This window comes from Sinocyclocheilus grahami, unplaced genomic scaffold, assembly GCF_001515645.1.
Source record: "Sinocyclocheilus grahami isolate Dianchi unplaced genomic scaffold, SAMN03320097.WGS_v1.1 scaffold88.1, whole genome shotgun sequence".
In the NCBI taxonomy this organism is placed as follows: domain Eukaryota; kingdom Metazoa; phylum Chordata; class Actinopteri; order Cypriniformes; family Cyprinidae; genus Sinocyclocheilus; species Sinocyclocheilus grahami.
In genome coordinates this window covers 1296748-1315691 of record NW_015505267.1, presented here as the reverse complement: position 1 = coordinate 1315691, position 18944 = coordinate 1296748, and the positions used below count along the sequence as shown (strand labels likewise).

At 34.7% G+C, this 18944-nt stretch overlaps 1 protein-coding gene across 1 annotated transcript in view; it reads right to left on the bottom strand.

Moving 5' to 3' along the window:
* The window catches only part of cracr2aa (calcium release activated channel regulator 2Aa), a 27272-nt gene that overhangs the window by 3383 nt on the left and 4945 nt on the right, over window positions 1-18944 (bottom strand). Inside the window, exons 2-15 of the mRNA XM_016274636.1 lie at window positions 12277-12528; window positions 9890-10001; window positions 9552-9741; window positions 8101-8247; window positions 7224-7314; window positions 6751-6846; window positions 5618-5805; window positions 3939-4010; window positions 3808-3853; window positions 3617-3708; window positions 2993-3344; window positions 2497-2629; window positions 1813-1894; window positions 1534-1648 (exon numbers count right to left, since the gene is read on the bottom strand). Of these exons, the coding sequence (XP_016130122.1) occupies window positions 1534-1648; window positions 1813-1894; window positions 2497-2629; window positions 2993-3344; window positions 3617-3708; window positions 3808-3853; window positions 3939-4010; window positions 5618-5805; window positions 6751-6846; window positions 7224-7314; window positions 8101-8247; window positions 9552-9741; window positions 9890-10001; window positions 12277-12465 (1905 nt within the window). The 5' untranslated portion in view covers window positions 12466-12528. The remainder of the gene's footprint in view (window positions 1-1533; window positions 1649-1812; window positions 1895-2496; window positions 2630-2992; window positions 3345-3616; window positions 3709-3807; window positions 3854-3938; window positions 4011-5617; window positions 5806-6750; window positions 6847-7223; window positions 7315-8100; window positions 8248-9551; window positions 9742-9889; window positions 10002-12276; window positions 12529-18944) is intronic.

Here is an 18944-nt window from a genome sequence, read left to right as displayed (position 1 = left end):
TGCTTGTAAACAAAAACATTTTATTCTAGCTTCATGCATTCTTTTTTTTTATAAACACTTGAATGTGGGTGTTTCATAAAAAAACAACATTTTGAACAAAAATCTGAAAAAAAGACTATGAATTTGATTCAGAATGATAATCAAAACATAGATGGAGTCGATCAGCACCCAAAAGCTTGACAGTCATTACCTCTTCATGGATCGACATTTTATTCCATAACGTTACACAGTTTTGATGCTGTTTTATGTTTGATGATCGTGTTAGAATACATGTGGAAGCATCTGTTGTTTCGGTTTCTTCTTTGCTTGTGTTTTGGAAATTCTGTACAGAAGGTGTGTAATCACGCCCCCTACCGTATAATAATTAAAACATGGATTCCCGAAGCACAAGTATAGCTCAAATATATTTAGACTTTTTCTAAGTAGAAGTCAAGTATACTTAAATGTCATTTTAAGTATTATTTCTGAGAAGTACATAAAAAGTAGACTGAAAGTATACTTTCCTACTTTTTAGTTTAAAAGATGTATACTAATAGCACACTTGAATAAACTTATTTTTCGTAAGGGTCCTCTCAGCTAGTACATCTTTTCAAAGTGAAAGTAGTCTTGTCACCTGACCTGAATACAGCGCGCTGATTCACTAAAATGGACTTATCGGTTTCTGTTCAAAAACAACAAGGGCGCTTGTCGGCTTCTGCAGTAAAACGTGAACTCGCGATGCCTTGAAAGTGGACACAATCGGATTTTTTGACAAAGCGTGTTTAGGGTTCAGATCGCGCTATATGTGGAGAATAATGCATGGCAATCAGCTCACTTTTTTTAAAAGTGGCATTTATCGGTTTTTGCAAATGAACTCTTCATATATATATATATATATATATATATATACACATATATATATATAAAATATAGTTAAAATCAGTGCAACATGGACCTTCAAAAATCATTGCGATATGCTGATTTTTGGTGCTCAAGAAACATTTCTCATTATAATCAATGTTGAAAACCTGTGTGCTGTTTCATAGCTTTGTGGAAACCATGATACATTTTTTTTTCAGGATCTCTTGATGAATATAATTAGTAGATATTTTGTTTGTATATTATAAATGTATTTACACTTTAGATCAATTTAACACATAAATATGTATAAATGTATAAAAACATTTATACTTTTATTCAGCAAGGATGTATTAAACTGATCAAAAGTGTCAAATAATAAAAGTATTAAAAAAAAGTTTTGATTTTAGCTAGATGTTAGCAAATTTACATAAAAGCCTGTTGAAAATCACACTTGTACCACTAATAAAAATAAATAGAAAAGGAAAAAAAAAAAAAGTGTGCATTAGCCAGTTGCTACTTACTATTACTAGTTGGAAGCAGGTAGTATTTATAATTTAAGCAGAAGAGGCCTGTTTAAATCTAATTTTAAAAACTAATTTCATTAATATTTCTATCGATTTCACAAAGGTGTATGTGTACATAAGTATAAATATTATAATTTACTCCGATGGAAAGTGGATATGAATCACTCACCTGCACGCTGGCCAGCCACTGTCTCACTGCTGTGAAAGTCTGCTCATTAGTGATGTCATACACCACTACCACACCATCAGCCTTGCGAAAAAACTGCTTGGTGATGCTGCGATACCTGCAATGCCCAGAATGAAACCATCTTTAACATTCACTTACTTTTGCAGTTAGAAAACGCTCAAAGCAATAAAACAACACTCAGTTCTCTGATAGCATACTGATTTTGATTCATTAAGATTGTTAATAGAAATCTAATAGAAACATTAATTAAACATCACTCACCTTTCCTGTCCTGCTGTGTCCCACATTTGCAAGGCTACCTGGCTGTTGTCCACCGTCAGAGTCTTCACACTGTAGTCAATACCTGCACACGTCAAGACATGAAAGTCAGTCTGAAGGAGGAAAAAAAGTGTCTGCCATTTAATGTTTTCATGCTTTTGTTTCCATCCCAGAAGAAGCTCCACACATACAAGCCCTGACAAAAGGCCAGACAGAATTGATTTGTGGTTTTAGTCAATACCAAGTTAGTGATAAATGTTTAAAACCAGCTAAGTATAGGAACCATGCAAATGGACACATTATGTTACTTTAAATTTTCGATTGTATGCCCAGATTCTTTGCTAACAAAATGGGACAAAAAGTACTGTGGTATTACAGGGTATACTTTTAGGTACCATGTACAAACTGTGGTGCATGAATATAGTAATGTTCAGTATCATAGTAGTGAAATAATCTTGACTGAGTTAAAGAATAAAATCTGAAGTCAGCAAAACCTCAACGTTGTGTGAGACTAAATATCGTTTAACAGTGTTACTATCATCAGCATGTGGAGAAATAACAGACCCAACAACACAGCATCAAATTATGATCAACCTGTGGACTCACACCCAAAGACATCGCTTTTCGGGTGAACAAATGCCAAAATACCCCTAGACACTAGCACATATGTAAAGGAAGGCTACTTACCTACAGTAGCACATGTACCAGAGTGGAAAAAGTTGTCACAGAAGCGACGTAGAAGAGATGTTTTTCCCACACTAGAATTCCCCACCAGAACAATCTTAAACAGACGATCTGGACCTGAACTGGCCCCTTCCTCCTGGAAAAAGACAAAAAGACACCATGATTAAGGAAAGAGGGAAAGAAGCATTAGTCAGCAGGATACATGTGTTCCAAATGCTTATATTTTATACTAAAGTTCCAAATGATTAATTTTAGCTTCCCCAAAAGCCTTTCGGTGAAAAGCTCTTAAAAGAACGATTTTTGATCTTAGTGTGCAGAACATTTTAATAATGTAAAGAACTTGATTCCACTATAAAGAACCTTTTGCGCAATGGAAATGTTCCATGGATGTTAGAGGTTCCTCAGTGATGCCAATCAAGAACCATTATTTTGAGAGTGTTCTCATTTTGAAACCTCAACAAATGTCTGAGGTTCAGACCAAATCGAGCTGTTTTCTCACCGACTGGACTGTCTCTTTGCCCACAGGCTGTCCCCTGGGTGAGGTGGGTGTGGGTGCGACTCCTGGAGGAGGTGAAACAGAGGTCGGAGTGCTAGTTGTGGGGTAAATATTGTTCATCTGGAGGTCCATGCCCTCCTCCAACTCCTCATCTTCACTCCATTCTCTGAGCTGGGCCTGATAACCCTGTTGAAGGAGTTGAGGAAGATGGTCCTCCTCGATGGAGATGATCCTCTGGAGCTGGTGTTTTGAAGGAGGTCGTCCATCTAACATGTCCTCCAGGTCCATACTGTGCCCATTTTCACCAATCATGTTCTTCCGCTTAGACTGCGGCAGAACCTCTTCATCCTCATCGCTGGAGAAGACAACAGCCACATGTATGCTTATTTATACACCAAAATGACATCAGAAATATGGAGTACTACCTTTTTTGATTACTCAAAAACCATAAATAACAAGAAAACATCTTATTGATGTCTTCACAAATTTGCTTTGATTAAACTCACGTATAAAATGACTAGCTCTTTTATCTTAGGAGAGTCAGACCTTTTAGATTTTGCAGATTCATTGCATCTTTTCATCTTGAGTACCGCTGAGTGCACAGATGGCATTTTCACACAACCTTACCTTATAAATGACTGCTTCCGCTCAGAGTGCTTCATAGTAATTGATTCAGACCTCGGTTTCCATGAGAGTTTTGCAGCAGAAGTATTTGGTTTCTGAAAGACAGAAAACAATTACTTGAAATTTACTGAAATTGTTAAAATGCAGGATCAGTATTCAGTACAATGTCTAATACAACGTCCATAAGAACCTACTTGATAGCATATGTCTCTTTCATCTCGTAAGTGTTTGTTTATTTCTCTAGGAGGAAAGAAACAGAACACATGTGAAATCTGGGATAACACAAAGACATGCCCCTTTATTTTTTACTGTAGTTATGTCTTACCTTAGCAAATCAAGCTGCTTGAGAAGACTTGCCCTCTCTCTCTGCAGGCTTTCTGTAATTCTATAAATCTCCCTGGAGAAAACACAAACTCTTTTAATTATAATGTGTTTGGCAGCAGGACTAACAACACATCAAACAAGGGACACAATGTACTATTTAACTGAATGGCCATTATGAAATACCAGCTTTCCAAAAAAAATAAAAAAATAAATAAAAATACATCAAATTTAATTAAATGTAATGCAAAATAAACTGTCATATATTACTAATGATGATTTCAAAAATATTGTATTAAATAAAGTAATGAGAATAAGGAAGAAAATACAAAAATAATGAAAAATAAAAAATGACGAAAAAAATAATAAAATTAATTGTTGGTAATGAGGACTAAAAATTATCATGAAAGTAATACATAATATAAGATAGACTTGATTATCTTTATGCAAAATATATATATATGTGTGTGTGTGTGTGTGAGAAATGTGGCCCTGATATGCTTCGAACAGTGTAAAATTCATGTTTTAATAAAAAAAAAAAAAAAACATGAAATTTTATTATATTGTATTGCATTACATTACATTACAACAACACATCAAACAAGGGACACAATGTACTATTTAACTGAATGGCCATTATGAAATACCAGCTTTCCAAAAAAAAATAAATAAATAAATAAAAATACATCAAATTTAATTAAATGTAATGCAAAATAAACTGTCATATATTACTAATGATGATTTCAAAAATATTGTATTAAATAAAGTAATGAGAATAAGGAAGAAAATACAAAAATAATGAAAAATAAATAATGACGAAAAAAATAATAAAATTAATTGTTTGTAATGAGGACTAAAAATTATCATGAAAGTAATACATAATATAAGATAGACTTGATTATCTTTATGCAAAATATATATATATATGTGTGTGTGTGTGTGAGAAATGTGGCCCTGATATGCTTCGAACAGTGTAAAATTCATGTTTTAATAAAAAATAAAAAAAACATGAAATTATATTATATTGTATTGCATTACATTACATTACATTATATATTATATTATATTATATACCCGTAAGATCGGGTGTGGCCATTTAGAAATTTAATGCGTCAAGTTTCTGGTGTCATCTGCTTCCAGATATGTTTAGCTGAACAAAAAAAACTTGTTTTGCTGCTTGATATTGCAAAATAGTGTTTCTTGCACATTCACAGGAAAAAAAGCTTATCTCTGGGTTGAAAAATAAGGTGGATATTATATTATAGTATATTTATTACAATACATTAAATTAATTATATGTTTTTCACTTTTTGAGATTGAATACATTTATTCTACACTATGTCCAAAACGTGCATATATTACATCGTATATATTGGCATATACATAGGCAGGATGTACATAAATATATTTCAGCCAATAGATTTCGAAATATCATAAAAGTACTAAATGTCATTTTCACATCTCTTGCTCCTCGTGCAAAATATATTTTTCTTCTGATTTTGGTATGAAATGTGAATCTGAAATGCTCTGAATGAAGTGTAAAATTAATGTTTTAATAAAAAAAATTATATGATATATTTAATTTGATATATATATATAAATAAATTAATACACTATGTCCAAAACATGCAAATATAGTATATATGCATGTACATATAGCACTAAATGTCAGATCTTCCTCACATCTCTCTCTCCTCGTGCAGGCGTGAGGCCTGTTCCTGCAGCAGCATGAGTTGCTCCTGGGCCAGACTCAGCTCCTGGGTGGTGTGCTCCAGCTCACGGCTCAAGTCCTCATTATACTGCTTTAGTTTAACATTCTCCACGGCCGTCTCCCGCTGCTCGCTGTGCAGCTCTCGACACTGATGCTCCAGCTGACCGACATCAAACAAACACACACATACAAATGAAACAATCAACATATAAGCTATCATAAAAATAACTGAAGAACAATAAGCTCTTTGAAACAAATCGCGCTGGATAACATGACCATCAGGTTTTACACAAATGTGTGGCCTCCATGCCAGCCATGCATATTTACACCACTATCCTTGGAAAGATGGCCTTGGAAGTGTTATTGTGAATGTTTGGCTGGGACATTGTGAGAGAAAGAATTGATAAGAAAGCTCTTACACTCATGCTATGCTGCTAAATATAGACAAAATAGGACACAATACCACATCTATAACCAAACATACACCACCACACTTCAGCTCCTCACAGCAGAAAAGCAGTTCTGCTTGCTTTTGCACAAAGTTGCACTGCAGCAAAGAGCACAATAAAGGAACTAATTTGCTTTAGCTGATCACAAATGTGAAGAGAAGAAAATGAAGCTTGTAATTACAGAGGCAAAGGAGGCATTAAGACGTTGCTACTTTCTGTTCATTCATTAGCACGGAAAGGCTTTGCTGGGCTTTGTCTATTGTGTGTAAAGATCAGCATCTATTTTTGTGTGCGTCAGCACTGTCAGATGTGGTTTTCTGAAACTTGAACACAAATTTCCAGCAAATGATCAACATCTGGCGATTATGTTAAACAATCAGAGTAATACAAGAGAAACTTCAGAGCATTAAGACTCATATTTGAGTCAAAGTCCTGAAAATATAGATGTTAGTTTGTTCTTGAGCTCAAGTTACAGCCTTTTCTTGATCTGTCACTAGGATTAAAACCCTTACAGGAAATGATCTCACTCTGTATAATTCTTATCCAAGCATCTTTAAATTAAATATTTAAAAATAGTTAATAGGTGTGCAATGTCTTCATAATTATTACTAGTTAAACTGGTTTAGTGACAAGCAAAGGAACTTGTTGTGACCCACCCGTTTCTGTTTGTTAGAAATAATTTCCAGCTCCTTCTCTTTAGTGGAAAGCTGATGCTCCAAGTCCTGACTGCGAGACAAGAACCGCTCAGAATCCTGGAGAATACACAGATCACATGACCCATACAATTTACCATGGTACATAGCAACAGTTTGAGTTTCTACTGTAAAATCATAAATGATAAATCCCATATGAGATTGCTAGTCTAAGAACCTTTCAGAATAATTTTTTGTTATTATAGTTCGTTTTGATAATGACAGTGGGTGTTCTGGGTGATTCTTTCTTGGCTCAACAAAAAAGATCCCTTTCCTAAATTTCAATGATATTCTGGTCTCTACATATGACTTTCAATGAAAGTCTATGAGACCCCCCCCCACCCCTTTTATAGTCCATCATTAGGTTTCATTGAAGTACACAATTTGAGGTCCATGGTAAAACTCAAGGTTTAACACTCGACTGTAATAATTTTCACCTCTAAAAGTATCCTGTCTTTCTCATTCTTGATCTGTTGCTCCATTTCTTCATACAGCCTCTGGATTTCATCATCATGTGTCGCCGCTTTTCTATGAAAGACATCATTTAAAAAGCTTTTAAGTCACTTAGTCATATGAAAGAATGAAACACTATTCATTGGGTCCATGGAACAGACGTCATTCAAAAAGCATTTATTCTTTGCCACAAGCGATTTATCTTTTGTTACCTTATTCCCATTGCTTTTTTTTTTTTTTTTTTGCTTGGAGACAATATTAATGTTAGATACAAATCAGGTGACAAAGGCACAGTAGATATGACCATCAAGCCTCAATACATACATAAAGAGAATAAGTGGCATTTAATAAATTAAAGGGATCAATACATTAGAAAATCGAGTGATGCTCATAATAATGTGAGCATGCATTACACATTATTTACAGTTTTCATTAGAATTTTTGTATTTTTTTTTTTTTTGCTTGTAATATATCCTTTAATTATCAACAGAATGCTGCAAACCTACCTTTCGGCACCAAAATCTAACCTTTGCACATGCTCAGAAAATCCACTTTTGGAGCACAGAATCCAAGTCTGTTACCACTTATACAGTCAGGCTCAACTGTGATAAATCCATGCAAAAGCCAACTTACCTATTCCTTGCATCACATCTGTCCACTAAGTCTTATTACGAGTCACGATACAATACTATGTGACTGTCAAGTCAACCAAAATGGGATTCATATAGTGGGCTGACACTCAAAAATGTATGAACGCCACTGAATAGATAACAAAATATCAAACCAAGTCTCATTTATTTTAAAGGTAGCACAAACACATTTTTCAGCATTTTGATTTTAACATCTTAATTGACATCTGACCTTTTAAGGGCCGTCTCCATCTCTTTCTTGTCCTGGTTGGCCTCTTTGATCTGATAAGTGACCCTGGCAAGAAACTCCTCAAAATTGGACAGGAGGTGAGGCTCGTCTTTTCTAAGCTGCACCCAAAGACTCCGCACCTCTCCTGGTCTGAGACATCAAAACACACGTACTGCATCATTTATCTCACCAAATTATTGTTTGGAGAAAAAAAAACAAAAAAAAAACGTTCCACAAAAGTGTGCTCCACTGTTAAAAATAACTATAAATGTACAAAGGCCACAGTCTGCTAAATTCTAAACTCTAATTTTTACAAAAATATTAATGCATTAATTCAGAATCATGAAGGCTCTCAGTAAAGACATTCACAGTCGTTTCTGTTGCAGAGAAAAGCTCATACTAGCAATAGGTCTCCTGAAAGGAAATTAAAATTACACATCATGATTTTGTGGAAATACAGTAAAAGAAAAAAAAACAGCAACAATGCTGCTTTTATCACACAGCAAAATGAAGCTGACTGTATAAGAGATGCAATCAGAATCTAATCTAAACTGTCAGCTCCCCTTTGAAAAAGCAATAACCGTACACAAATGATTACAGTCAGTCAGAAGGATGAACTTTTATAACTGATGCCTTCCACCATCACCGTTTGCCTTTTAGGAGTGGCGGTAGTTTACTGAAAGTGGCTCCGGTCATGTGTTACAAAAATGGGCTTAACGCACCATATGGTCAATGAGAAGACAAGAATCTACCTTTATTAAAGTCCCTTGGTCTTATCAAAGGTGTCGTGTCTTCCTTTGGGAATGTGCGGTCTCTTTATTTAATTAATTAATTAATAAATTTATTTAATACCATATCAGCAGCAAAGCTATTTTATTGGAAAACTTAAAGTAGATCGTAAGTTAATCATAATAACAAAACAATAAATAATAAAAACAATTATATACTGTGTGCATATATATATATATAAATAAAATGTAATAATGTTTTTCTTATTGATTTAAAAAAAAAAATCTAGCAACTAAATAAGCTTTTACAGTTTGACATTTGATAGAAAATCTACATTTTTCTCAGGAGAAGAAGAAAAAAGTCTGCTGTCTCTTACTATTGATTGGTTTTGGTGAAATTTCTATTGTATATATAGCTGATTAAATTCTTATGTCTTTTCCATTTTGCTGTGAAGTCGCATTTAAATGAAATCTAAATTATATTTTTTAGAATTGTGTTTTATAGCATTAAAACAACATCTTAGTGTATGTAATAGACAAAAGTAATGTATAAATCATATAGTAACTGAAATATATAACCTAAAAATTCATAATTAATATTCATTTTTAGGTTGTAATCAATTTCAGTTATCTGATTTATACATTAGTGGAAATATTCTTGCATGGAACTGCACTACAATCACACTATCCGTTTCAAACAGCATGGTTGACTGAAATGACTCTCACTCTTCAAAGATGTTGCTTGCCCCCAGGTTCTCCATTAGCATGCAGAAGTGTTTCTCCTCATCATCCTCTCCCCTGCTGAGTCTCTCCTCCCATTGGCTCTCATAGAGCACTTCCGGAGTCTTTCCTGAGACCGGCTGCTCGTCTGCATGTGGATCTACTGACACCACACCTGGACCAAACATAAATTCACCTGAATGGGAGACATAAATACATTAGCAAACTTTTAAATGATACAGACGACACAAAATACAACATACAATATCAATCATATGTTTCAATAATCAATTTCATTTTGAATTATTTTTCTAAATGCTGTATAGATTCAAATGCAAACGCACTAAAGCCGGAGGAGAACTCCTCAAAGGTCAGATATCCGTTGGCATCTGTGTCCAGAGTATCAAAGACGTTCTCAAGTTCCTCAGCACTCTGAGGAAGCTCTCCATTTAACCTCTACAACACATGACAAATTATACAGACATGTTATGAAAAGCATATTGCATCACCTGAAAATAAGCAAATTTTATTTATATATATATACACACATACATACTGTATATGTATATTACAGACAAACAAACAAACACACACACACACACACACACATATACATATATATAAATACACACACACACATATATATATATAATATATAATTATCTTTACAGTTAGTCCACAAGTCATACATGCTGTACATAAATAAAACAAATATATTTAATTGGTCTCACAAGGTAAATCAAAACTCACAAAACGTTTTTATGAGGCAACTGAATGTCACTACAAAACCAAACTCAACCAGAAATTCTCCCATCTTTTGCCAGGTTGTGTCATGAGTAAGGTTTCAAGCTAGGTTGACGTTTGACACCTTTAAAAATCACCCAGGCTGTAGATTTCAGTGATCAACCCAGTTAACACACAGTAAGAACGTTACTATTCTTAGAGAGCAAATAACACACCCTGTGTGGGAACCTGACACATGTTTGCTCAGATATACTCTGGGATCAGATGTCCCATAAAACACTACATACTGTATAATTCTATGTGTGACTTTAGCATGGACTTTTGGCTTTTCTGTACTTGTAAAAGTCCATTGTAAAAGCTAACGGACATGTGAAAACATTTGCGTAAAAAGTGAGCACAAACTGCGAGCCATCATCCAGTTCCTCGGGTAAACCAAAATGACAGCTTCGAACAGTAATAAAACTCCTCCAGTGGCTTTTTTGACAGCTGAAGGTTTAGAAAATGCAGCTCTTTAAAACCCCAATAGCGTTGTCAGCATTTTCTACCAGACCAACATGTGGTGGACCCATGATGCAAGTTACTTTGCCAAAGACGTAAATGTTTTGTCACAGTCTTCATAATAGCATATATACAATCATTTAACAGAAAGATTTAAATATGTATGGATTTATAGGGTATATTTAATCCAAATGGGTTGAAATAACAAAAGGCATCATTTAAGTATAGATGAGGAACCAATGTTTATTAATGCTTTTTCTACAGACACTGGATCAAAGGTGTGATGCTTTTGAAAAAGGCTCTTCAGAGAAAGGCCCGATAGCCAGACTTCAAAGGAAACCTGTGCACTGAATGGAAAATCTAAGAGGTGATCGAATCTGCACAATAATACAACTGAAGGGGTGGTTTCAAAACGCCCACCACAATTTTAGGATGGTCTCACAAGCTCCTCCGATTGTGACACTCCGCAACAAGAGGCTGCACTGAAATATTTCGTATAAATCAACCACATTTATGGATGATTGATGGATCACACACACACTATGACCAATTGGTGGAACTGAAAATAAATACATAAAATTTGGTGGTGGTACCATGGTACAATGATGGTATCTGATGCCATATCATGGTATTTTAATACAAAGTATATGAGGCTATTGAATTATTACTGTAGTAATGTATGTAGGCATTTACATGACTACTTTACAAGTCCACAAAAAAAAGTCATTAAAAAAATTCAATAAAAAATAAATATTTATACACTGAATTTTTTTAAAATAAATTTTGCAGGAAAAAAAAAAAAAAGACATAACATACGGTTCTGTTAGTTCACATAGACCTTGCAGAACCAGCAAAATGTTAATTATTTTACCAAAATAAGAGGGATCGTATATATATATATATATATATAGTTTATTCATTTAAATATGTAATTTAAAAAAAAGAATTACATAGTGATAAAATTCACTCCCAAGGAGAAACTTTTAAATGATCAAATATTTAGAGCTTAAAATAATTAGAAAAATATTTATTCACTATAGTAATTTCATAAATTATTTTTTTATTCATAATTTGTTACTGAAAGTTGCAATTTTAAAAAACCCAGATATTTTCAGGTTTTTCATGACAGTGGGAAGGAACTCTGGGGAAAAAAAAGAATAGAGCTTCAGTACAGAAGCATGTTGTAGTCTACTAACTTTACTTTTTCACAATAAATTGCCAATTAGATATTTAACAAACTATGCATTTAATTCTTTTTTAATTAAGTTAATTACTTTATTCAGATTACTGCTTGTCTTCTGTTGTAAGTAAACAATTTATAAGGGTGAGCAAACACAAATGAGCTCAATTAGCTCATGGTTTGTAGATGAAACAATGCCAGGAAAACCAGATGACTTGAGACATTTTGTGGGGTTTTCATTCATCTTTACCAATAAAACTCCAGGTCTAATGACAAATCACATGGACGTCCTTTTCCCAACATCCTTACCTGCATGTCCCGTCGTGTAATGAAGCCTTTGCCCTCGATGTCACAAATCTGGAAGAACTCTCTGGTCTTCTCAAGCACAGCACTGCAGTCACTGTCACTGGGTGACCCCTGTCTGTTTTCTCCTCTCCGATGGGACGCCCGGTCCACCTTAGAGCCACAGGTGCTGGAGAAAGACGCCATGCCGTCCATGTGTGTGTTTGTGTGTGCGTATGTATGTGTGTGTGAACTCCACTCTCCTCACATGGGTCAGCCCTTGACAGAAGAGAAGAGAGAACAAAGCTTTTGAGTAACACCACATCGCATCCTCTTAGCCATCTCTTAGCAACCACCTCTTTAATTAGACGGCGAGAGCACTGAGAATGGTGCGGGAAAAGAAACCGCTTAAAAAAAATGTGTGGAAGATAGAGAAAACATCAAAAGAATATTCAAAAAGGTTATTCGAGTACAGATGGTCATAAACTGTCCATTTTCTTAATTCAGAGAAAGCATCATCGCATTTACAGCCCATTACGTGTGTCAAACTGCCACCAATCCCTTTATTGACAGTTAATGATATTAAAGAGGGGAAACCAAAGAGAGATCTGCAAGGGATAGGAATATATCCTACTGTTCAAGAGTTTGGAGTCATTCAAATTGTATATACTTATTTTTTAAAGAAATCAAAACGTTTGCTTTTATTCTGCAAAAGTGCATCAAACTGATCAAAAGTGACAGTAAAAAAAAAAAAAAAAGCTTTCTATTCATTAAAGAATTGTAAAAAAAAACAAAAAAAAAACAGCATACTATAACAAACATTATTTTACATATTTATTTATACATTTTTGCACATAAGAAACTTCTTTCAAAAACAAATTATGGTATGTAAAACTGTATGAGTGTTTGCCAGGGTGTTTCTATGTAGTTGCTAAGGTGTTCAGAGTGGCTGTTAACATGTTGCCATGCTGTAGTTTACTGGGCCAAGTCAAATAATCCCACCTCAATCTGATATTCTAGTCCCTAGTATGTCTCGGTCCTTAGACAGCTAGTAGGATAAAGCCAGCTGTGACCATAGATCAGGGGGGTCAATCTCAATTCCTGGAGGGCCGGAGCCCTGCAGAGTTTTGTTCAAACCCTGCTCCAACACACATACCATGTAGTTTTCAAATAAGCCCGAAGGACTTGATTAGTTGGATCAGGTGTGTTTAATTAGGGTTGAATCTAAACTCTGAAGGGCTCTGGCCCTCCAGGAATTGAGTTTAACACCCCTGCCATAGATGTACTCTCAAAAATCATCTTTGAATGACAAATCATTGTAAAAAGAAAGATTTTCATTCAAAGAATCCTCTACAAACCAAAAGGTTCCATGCATCTCTAAGTCTTAGCCACTTTAGTGTGTTCTAATGGTGCGTTCAAGTCCTCCTGGGACGTTCGTACTTACGAGTTGACAAGTCGTAATTACGACTTCAGGTGCGTTCAAGTCAGTTTAGTCGGCACAAGATGGCGGTTTACCTTCTTTTAATAAATTACAAGAAAACACAACAGGGTCTGTTAACTCTGCTTATAGAAAATGAAGAGCAAAGAATTCGCATCAGGTGTGTTTTGCGTTTTTAATATTTTTTAAAAAGTAATTTATGAAGCCACTTTAATCTGCATCGCATAAAAACTTCATCAAAACTATAAATTTAAACAAAAATTTACCGTCAACTACAGACATTGCATCCATCGATTCCGCCATGTTTCTCATTGACATGCCCCCAACTCGGAAACTCGGGGCTTAAAGAAAATTTTGAGTTTCCCACTCGTAATAACGACTTTGTGGTGGTGTTCATGTGCGTTCAACTCGTAAATACGATCTATCCGACATGACTTGAACGCACCATTAGTCACTAACAACTTCAAAAAATGCTAAGCAGCTTGGTAAGGTACTTTGATGTAAGATGAAGCAAGCAGATGAAGCAGTAGAAATAAGAAATACATTTATGGTGATGATCGCAACTTTGGGTTTCTTGGCAGATGTGCTGATTAAAACTTTTGTTTGCCTGTCATAACAGCCTGAATGTGTGCGATATTGCTTTCCTTTGTCTAACAAGAAAAATCTAACTTTTGCTGCACAAAAGTAATTTAAAAGTTTGTAAAGCCCATTAGCCTGCAAAGTATCACACCTCACTGACAACTTTTCTGTGTCAGCTCTTTGATTGCCTACAAATTGAGTTAGCTGGCTGTAATATTGCAGGTAAGTTTTTGGAAGGCAGTCAGCTATATTCTACAATTACAGTATGTTTGTGTTTAAAAATGTGCAAGCAAAAATGTTTTTATGCTTATATTTTTACGGTGGTCAGAGACTCATGATAAGTTATTTAGGTTCCATATTGAATTGATTGAATATATTTTTTTGTATTTTTTCTGTCCTTTATTTTGAAATGCATAATATTACATTTTGGCAAAATGTGAATTTTACAAAAAAAAAAAAAAAAAAGCACTAAAGTAAAGCTATATTAAATACTATTTCTGTGCCTGTACAATGTACTTCTGTACTTGTAATGTATTTCTTTAGTATACTATACATATCTATTCTAGGGCTGTCAATTGATTATTATTTAATCGCATGATCGTCATGAGTTAACTTGTGATTAATCGCAATTTAAATTGCACAATATTATCCGTTCTAAATGTACCTTAAATTAATACTTTTCAAGTTTTTAATATTCTAATCAACATGGGTATGGACAAATATGGATGCTTTATGCAAATGTATGTTTATTATTAGTGAAACCATACTCAACATAGAGCATGAACACTAGACATGTTTCAAAGGTCATAGATGTTTTTCAAAAAACTTGTTCATGTGTATTAGACACATGAAAATATAACATACAATTATCAGGTTCCCATTACTGCACTGAGCAATTTACTTACACAAGCCTGTTTACATTTTCACAGGACAGGGCAGCTCACTTCTTCTGAACATGCAAAATGTACATTTATTATTAATCTCTGTGCCCGGCCCCACATACTGTATTTTGATGCAGCTAAATTCTCAACAAAACTGTTTTCTTTGATAGATTTTACTGTTTCTGTTGTCAGACAACAGAGTTAATATGAAATAGTTACCGAAACGCAACCCATTAGGAATACATAACCAGCTCTCCCTTCCAAGAAGTTTATCTGAACAAGAATCCTGATTTATAATCGAGCTGTCGTCTGATGAGATCAAAAACACATAAGATAAAGACAATAGCTGTGCTGTGATTTCGGCTATATACTTGCATGTAAAATTAGAGAAGCATCATAATATCTGTTAACTGAAAGCACATTGCTCCTCTCAGCCGCTTGCTGAACAGAGCAGATGCAGATAGAGGTGTGCGCGCTGGGAAAGAGAGACCTCGTGCTCGAGCGGCTGTACCGGCGAGTCTCAGAAATTAAATAGGGCTAAGGTTTAGGCAAACCTTAAAAATGTGTCGCTAGGCGGGGGGGGGGTTTTTTTTTTTTTGGGAAGAAAAAAAAATCGCTTAAGGGGTCTGCAAAGTCAAGTCGGGTCAAACAGAAAATGCGCGCTCCGTTAATCGCGCGTTAATAAAATTAGTGCCGTTAAAATGAATTTGCGTTAAATTTGACAGCCCTAATCTATTCACTAAAAAGGCTTCATGATGGGTTCCTAGTAAAAACATGTCATGCCTCTCCCAAACTTTTCAATGGCTGAATCAACCCCTACAAAAGTTATGGCACTTGCATACAACATCTGAATTTCCTCAGTGTTTTTTTGAAAAAAAAAAAAAAAACCTTCGGAGAAAAAAAATAATAAAAAGCATTAAAGGGGTCTTAAACTTTTTTTATTTTTTTTTTTATTTTGTACTGTTCTCTGAGGTCTTTCAATCTTTCTGCAAATCCTGCGTCGAATTGTGCCTTGTTTGTAAAAGAATCCGTGGTAAAATAAAGTGAACAAAGGACCAAGTTCTTACTGACATGGTCTGGATGTTTATCTGGTCTTTCCTAATGTTGGGATCAGAAGGTAGGTTATGCAAAGGACTGTGTTTTTCCACAACTTGGCACCTCACAGCGTCTAGTTGTCTTTGGAGCCATCTTTATTGCTTGGTTTCTACATAGACCTGCATTTGCCTCTCATTATTTACAATATATGCACAAATCAGTGGGCGGGGCTAAACAGGCAGTGACGTAGAAGCAGGTGTTGATCTTATTCTGTGGAGGCGGGGTTTAGCCACTATTACGTCATAAAGTGGCACATTCCACAACCTATCATTTTAGCAGACTGACTTAAATAATAAGCTGTTTTTAGACTAACGAGAAAGTTTTGAGTTCTGAAACTAAATTTTTGTAGTACAGTGACCTCTTATGTCAAAAGATCAAGGGAATTTCTTTTTGGATTTCTCAGTTAATGACCCCTTTAAGTCCTCGGCTGTCGAGGATAGCAGAAACTAGTGGACTGGAATACTGGAGTGCACGTCTCTCTTATTTAGTGGAATACAGATGTTATTTGTGCAGTGACCACAAGTTAAAAGTCGATGGGATTGATGGGAGCTGACAAGCCATGCCTCATATATGGGAGTAGTGATGCGCATCTCCTTTGGGTATTGACCGGGAAAGCCACAAGTTTGCCGTTTCAAACTTCTGAGTGCAGCGGCACAGAATGACGCTTTCAGTGGCCTTAGTAAACCCAACCATCAATCACAAACTCTAAACTAGCTCACTAAAGAGAGACCAAGATCATGTCACAGGTAAGATTATGGGTTTGTCTAGATCAGGGGTATTTGCTACTTCATTTAACTAATTCAGGAAAAAAGTTAAACAAAAAACAATATTACGTGAACTTCAACCAACCAATTTGCTGAGAAGCAAAGTTCAGATAAATGTTGTACCTCATTGCCCCTCCCACATTATAAATTAAAGTTACAAATGTCTATACACTACAATGCAAAAGTTTGAGGGCAGTAAGTTTTTTTTTTTTTGCAAGTTTCTGAAACAAGCCTCTTATGCTCACCAAGATCAAAATATTATATTTGATCAAATAATACAGTAATGACAGTAATATTCTGAAATATTATTACAACTTAAAATAACTGTTTTCTATTTGAATATATTTTCAAATGCAATTTACTCCTGTGATGCACAGCTGAATTTTCAGCAGTCCAGTATTCAGTGTCTCATGATCCTTCAGAAATCATCTAATATACTAAATTTGGTGCTCAAGAAACATTTCTTATTATCAATGTTGTCCTGCTTAATATTTTTGTGAAAACTGTGATTCATGTTTGTCAGGATTCTTTGATGAATAGAAGGAACAGTATTTATTTTGAAATAGATGTTTTTGAAACATAGGGCTGCACAATTTGGAGAAAAAATCTAATTGCGATTTTTCTGATCAAAACTGCGATTTAAAATGCGATTTACTACTATTTCATAAAAGAGCTACAGGTTTGTTGTGGTGGTTTTAACAGCACCAAAGAAATACCAAGTATTAGAATGATCAAATGCACATTATTATTCTTTATAAATATGGACTGGCTCCATTATATATCTCTGATCTCCTTTTGTTCCATTGTAACGCCTCCAGGGAACTTCGATCAACTAGTAGTCTTCAGTTGAAGGTCACAAGGTCACACTTGAAATCAAAAGGAGATCGTGCCTTTTCAGTGGCTGCTCCACAGTTATGAAACAAGGTACCACCCTATATAAGAACTGCACCAACATATGCTGATTTTAAGTCTCTTCTTAAAACTTATTTACTGTTGCTTATGGTCATAAATAAGAGCAGTGGCATAACTTCAGTGTACTATCTGTCGCTGTGTTCTATGTTTACTTTTGTATTTTGTTATATGCTTAATCTTGTACAGCACTTTGGCCAACAGCTGTCGTTTTTAAATGTGCTCTATAAATAAATATGACTGACTGACTGAATTTAGTTTGGGTTAAAGAAATCAATTTTGCTTGGCTGGAACAGCAGCTACGCTAATTATGTCTCTATTTGTTTCTCTGTTTTTGCATTTACACACGCTTCAGTCTGGAACCAGAACAACTGAGAAGAGATGATGCAAACCCTCAGAGGGCCTCAGATGATGCCAACCATGAAACAACATACAGAACTACCACATTTTGCTATAAGTTTATTAACAGCAATTATTATATGATGCAATCAGTGTTCATCGTCTGTTTGATAACGTCTTTAATTGATTTTTCCATAAATTTCTGCCATATGTACATTAACTGACAGTCACCACTGATAAGCTACCACTAAATATTGTAGAAACTTAATTTGCTGTAAAGTTGCTTTGCAACGATTTGTATCGTGAAAAGCGCTGTACAAATAAACTTGAATTGAATTGAATATTATCACAAACTATGCTACTGTTTATTTAAAACATCAAACATTATGGCCATTTTTTTAATAAAGTTGTCATGATGCAAACATCTCTCATGACAAATTAAGAAAATAACTACAGTATCTTAAAGTTAAATTAACAATTATATATATATATATATATATACAGTGGGGAAAAAAAGTATTTAGTCAGCCACCAATTGTGCAAGTTCTCCCACTTAAAAAGATGAGAGAGGCCTGTAATTTTCATCATAGGTATACCTCAACTATGAGAGACAAAATGAGAAAAAAAAATCCAGAAAATCACATTGTAGGATTTTTAAAGAATTTATTTGCAAATTATGGTGGAAAATAA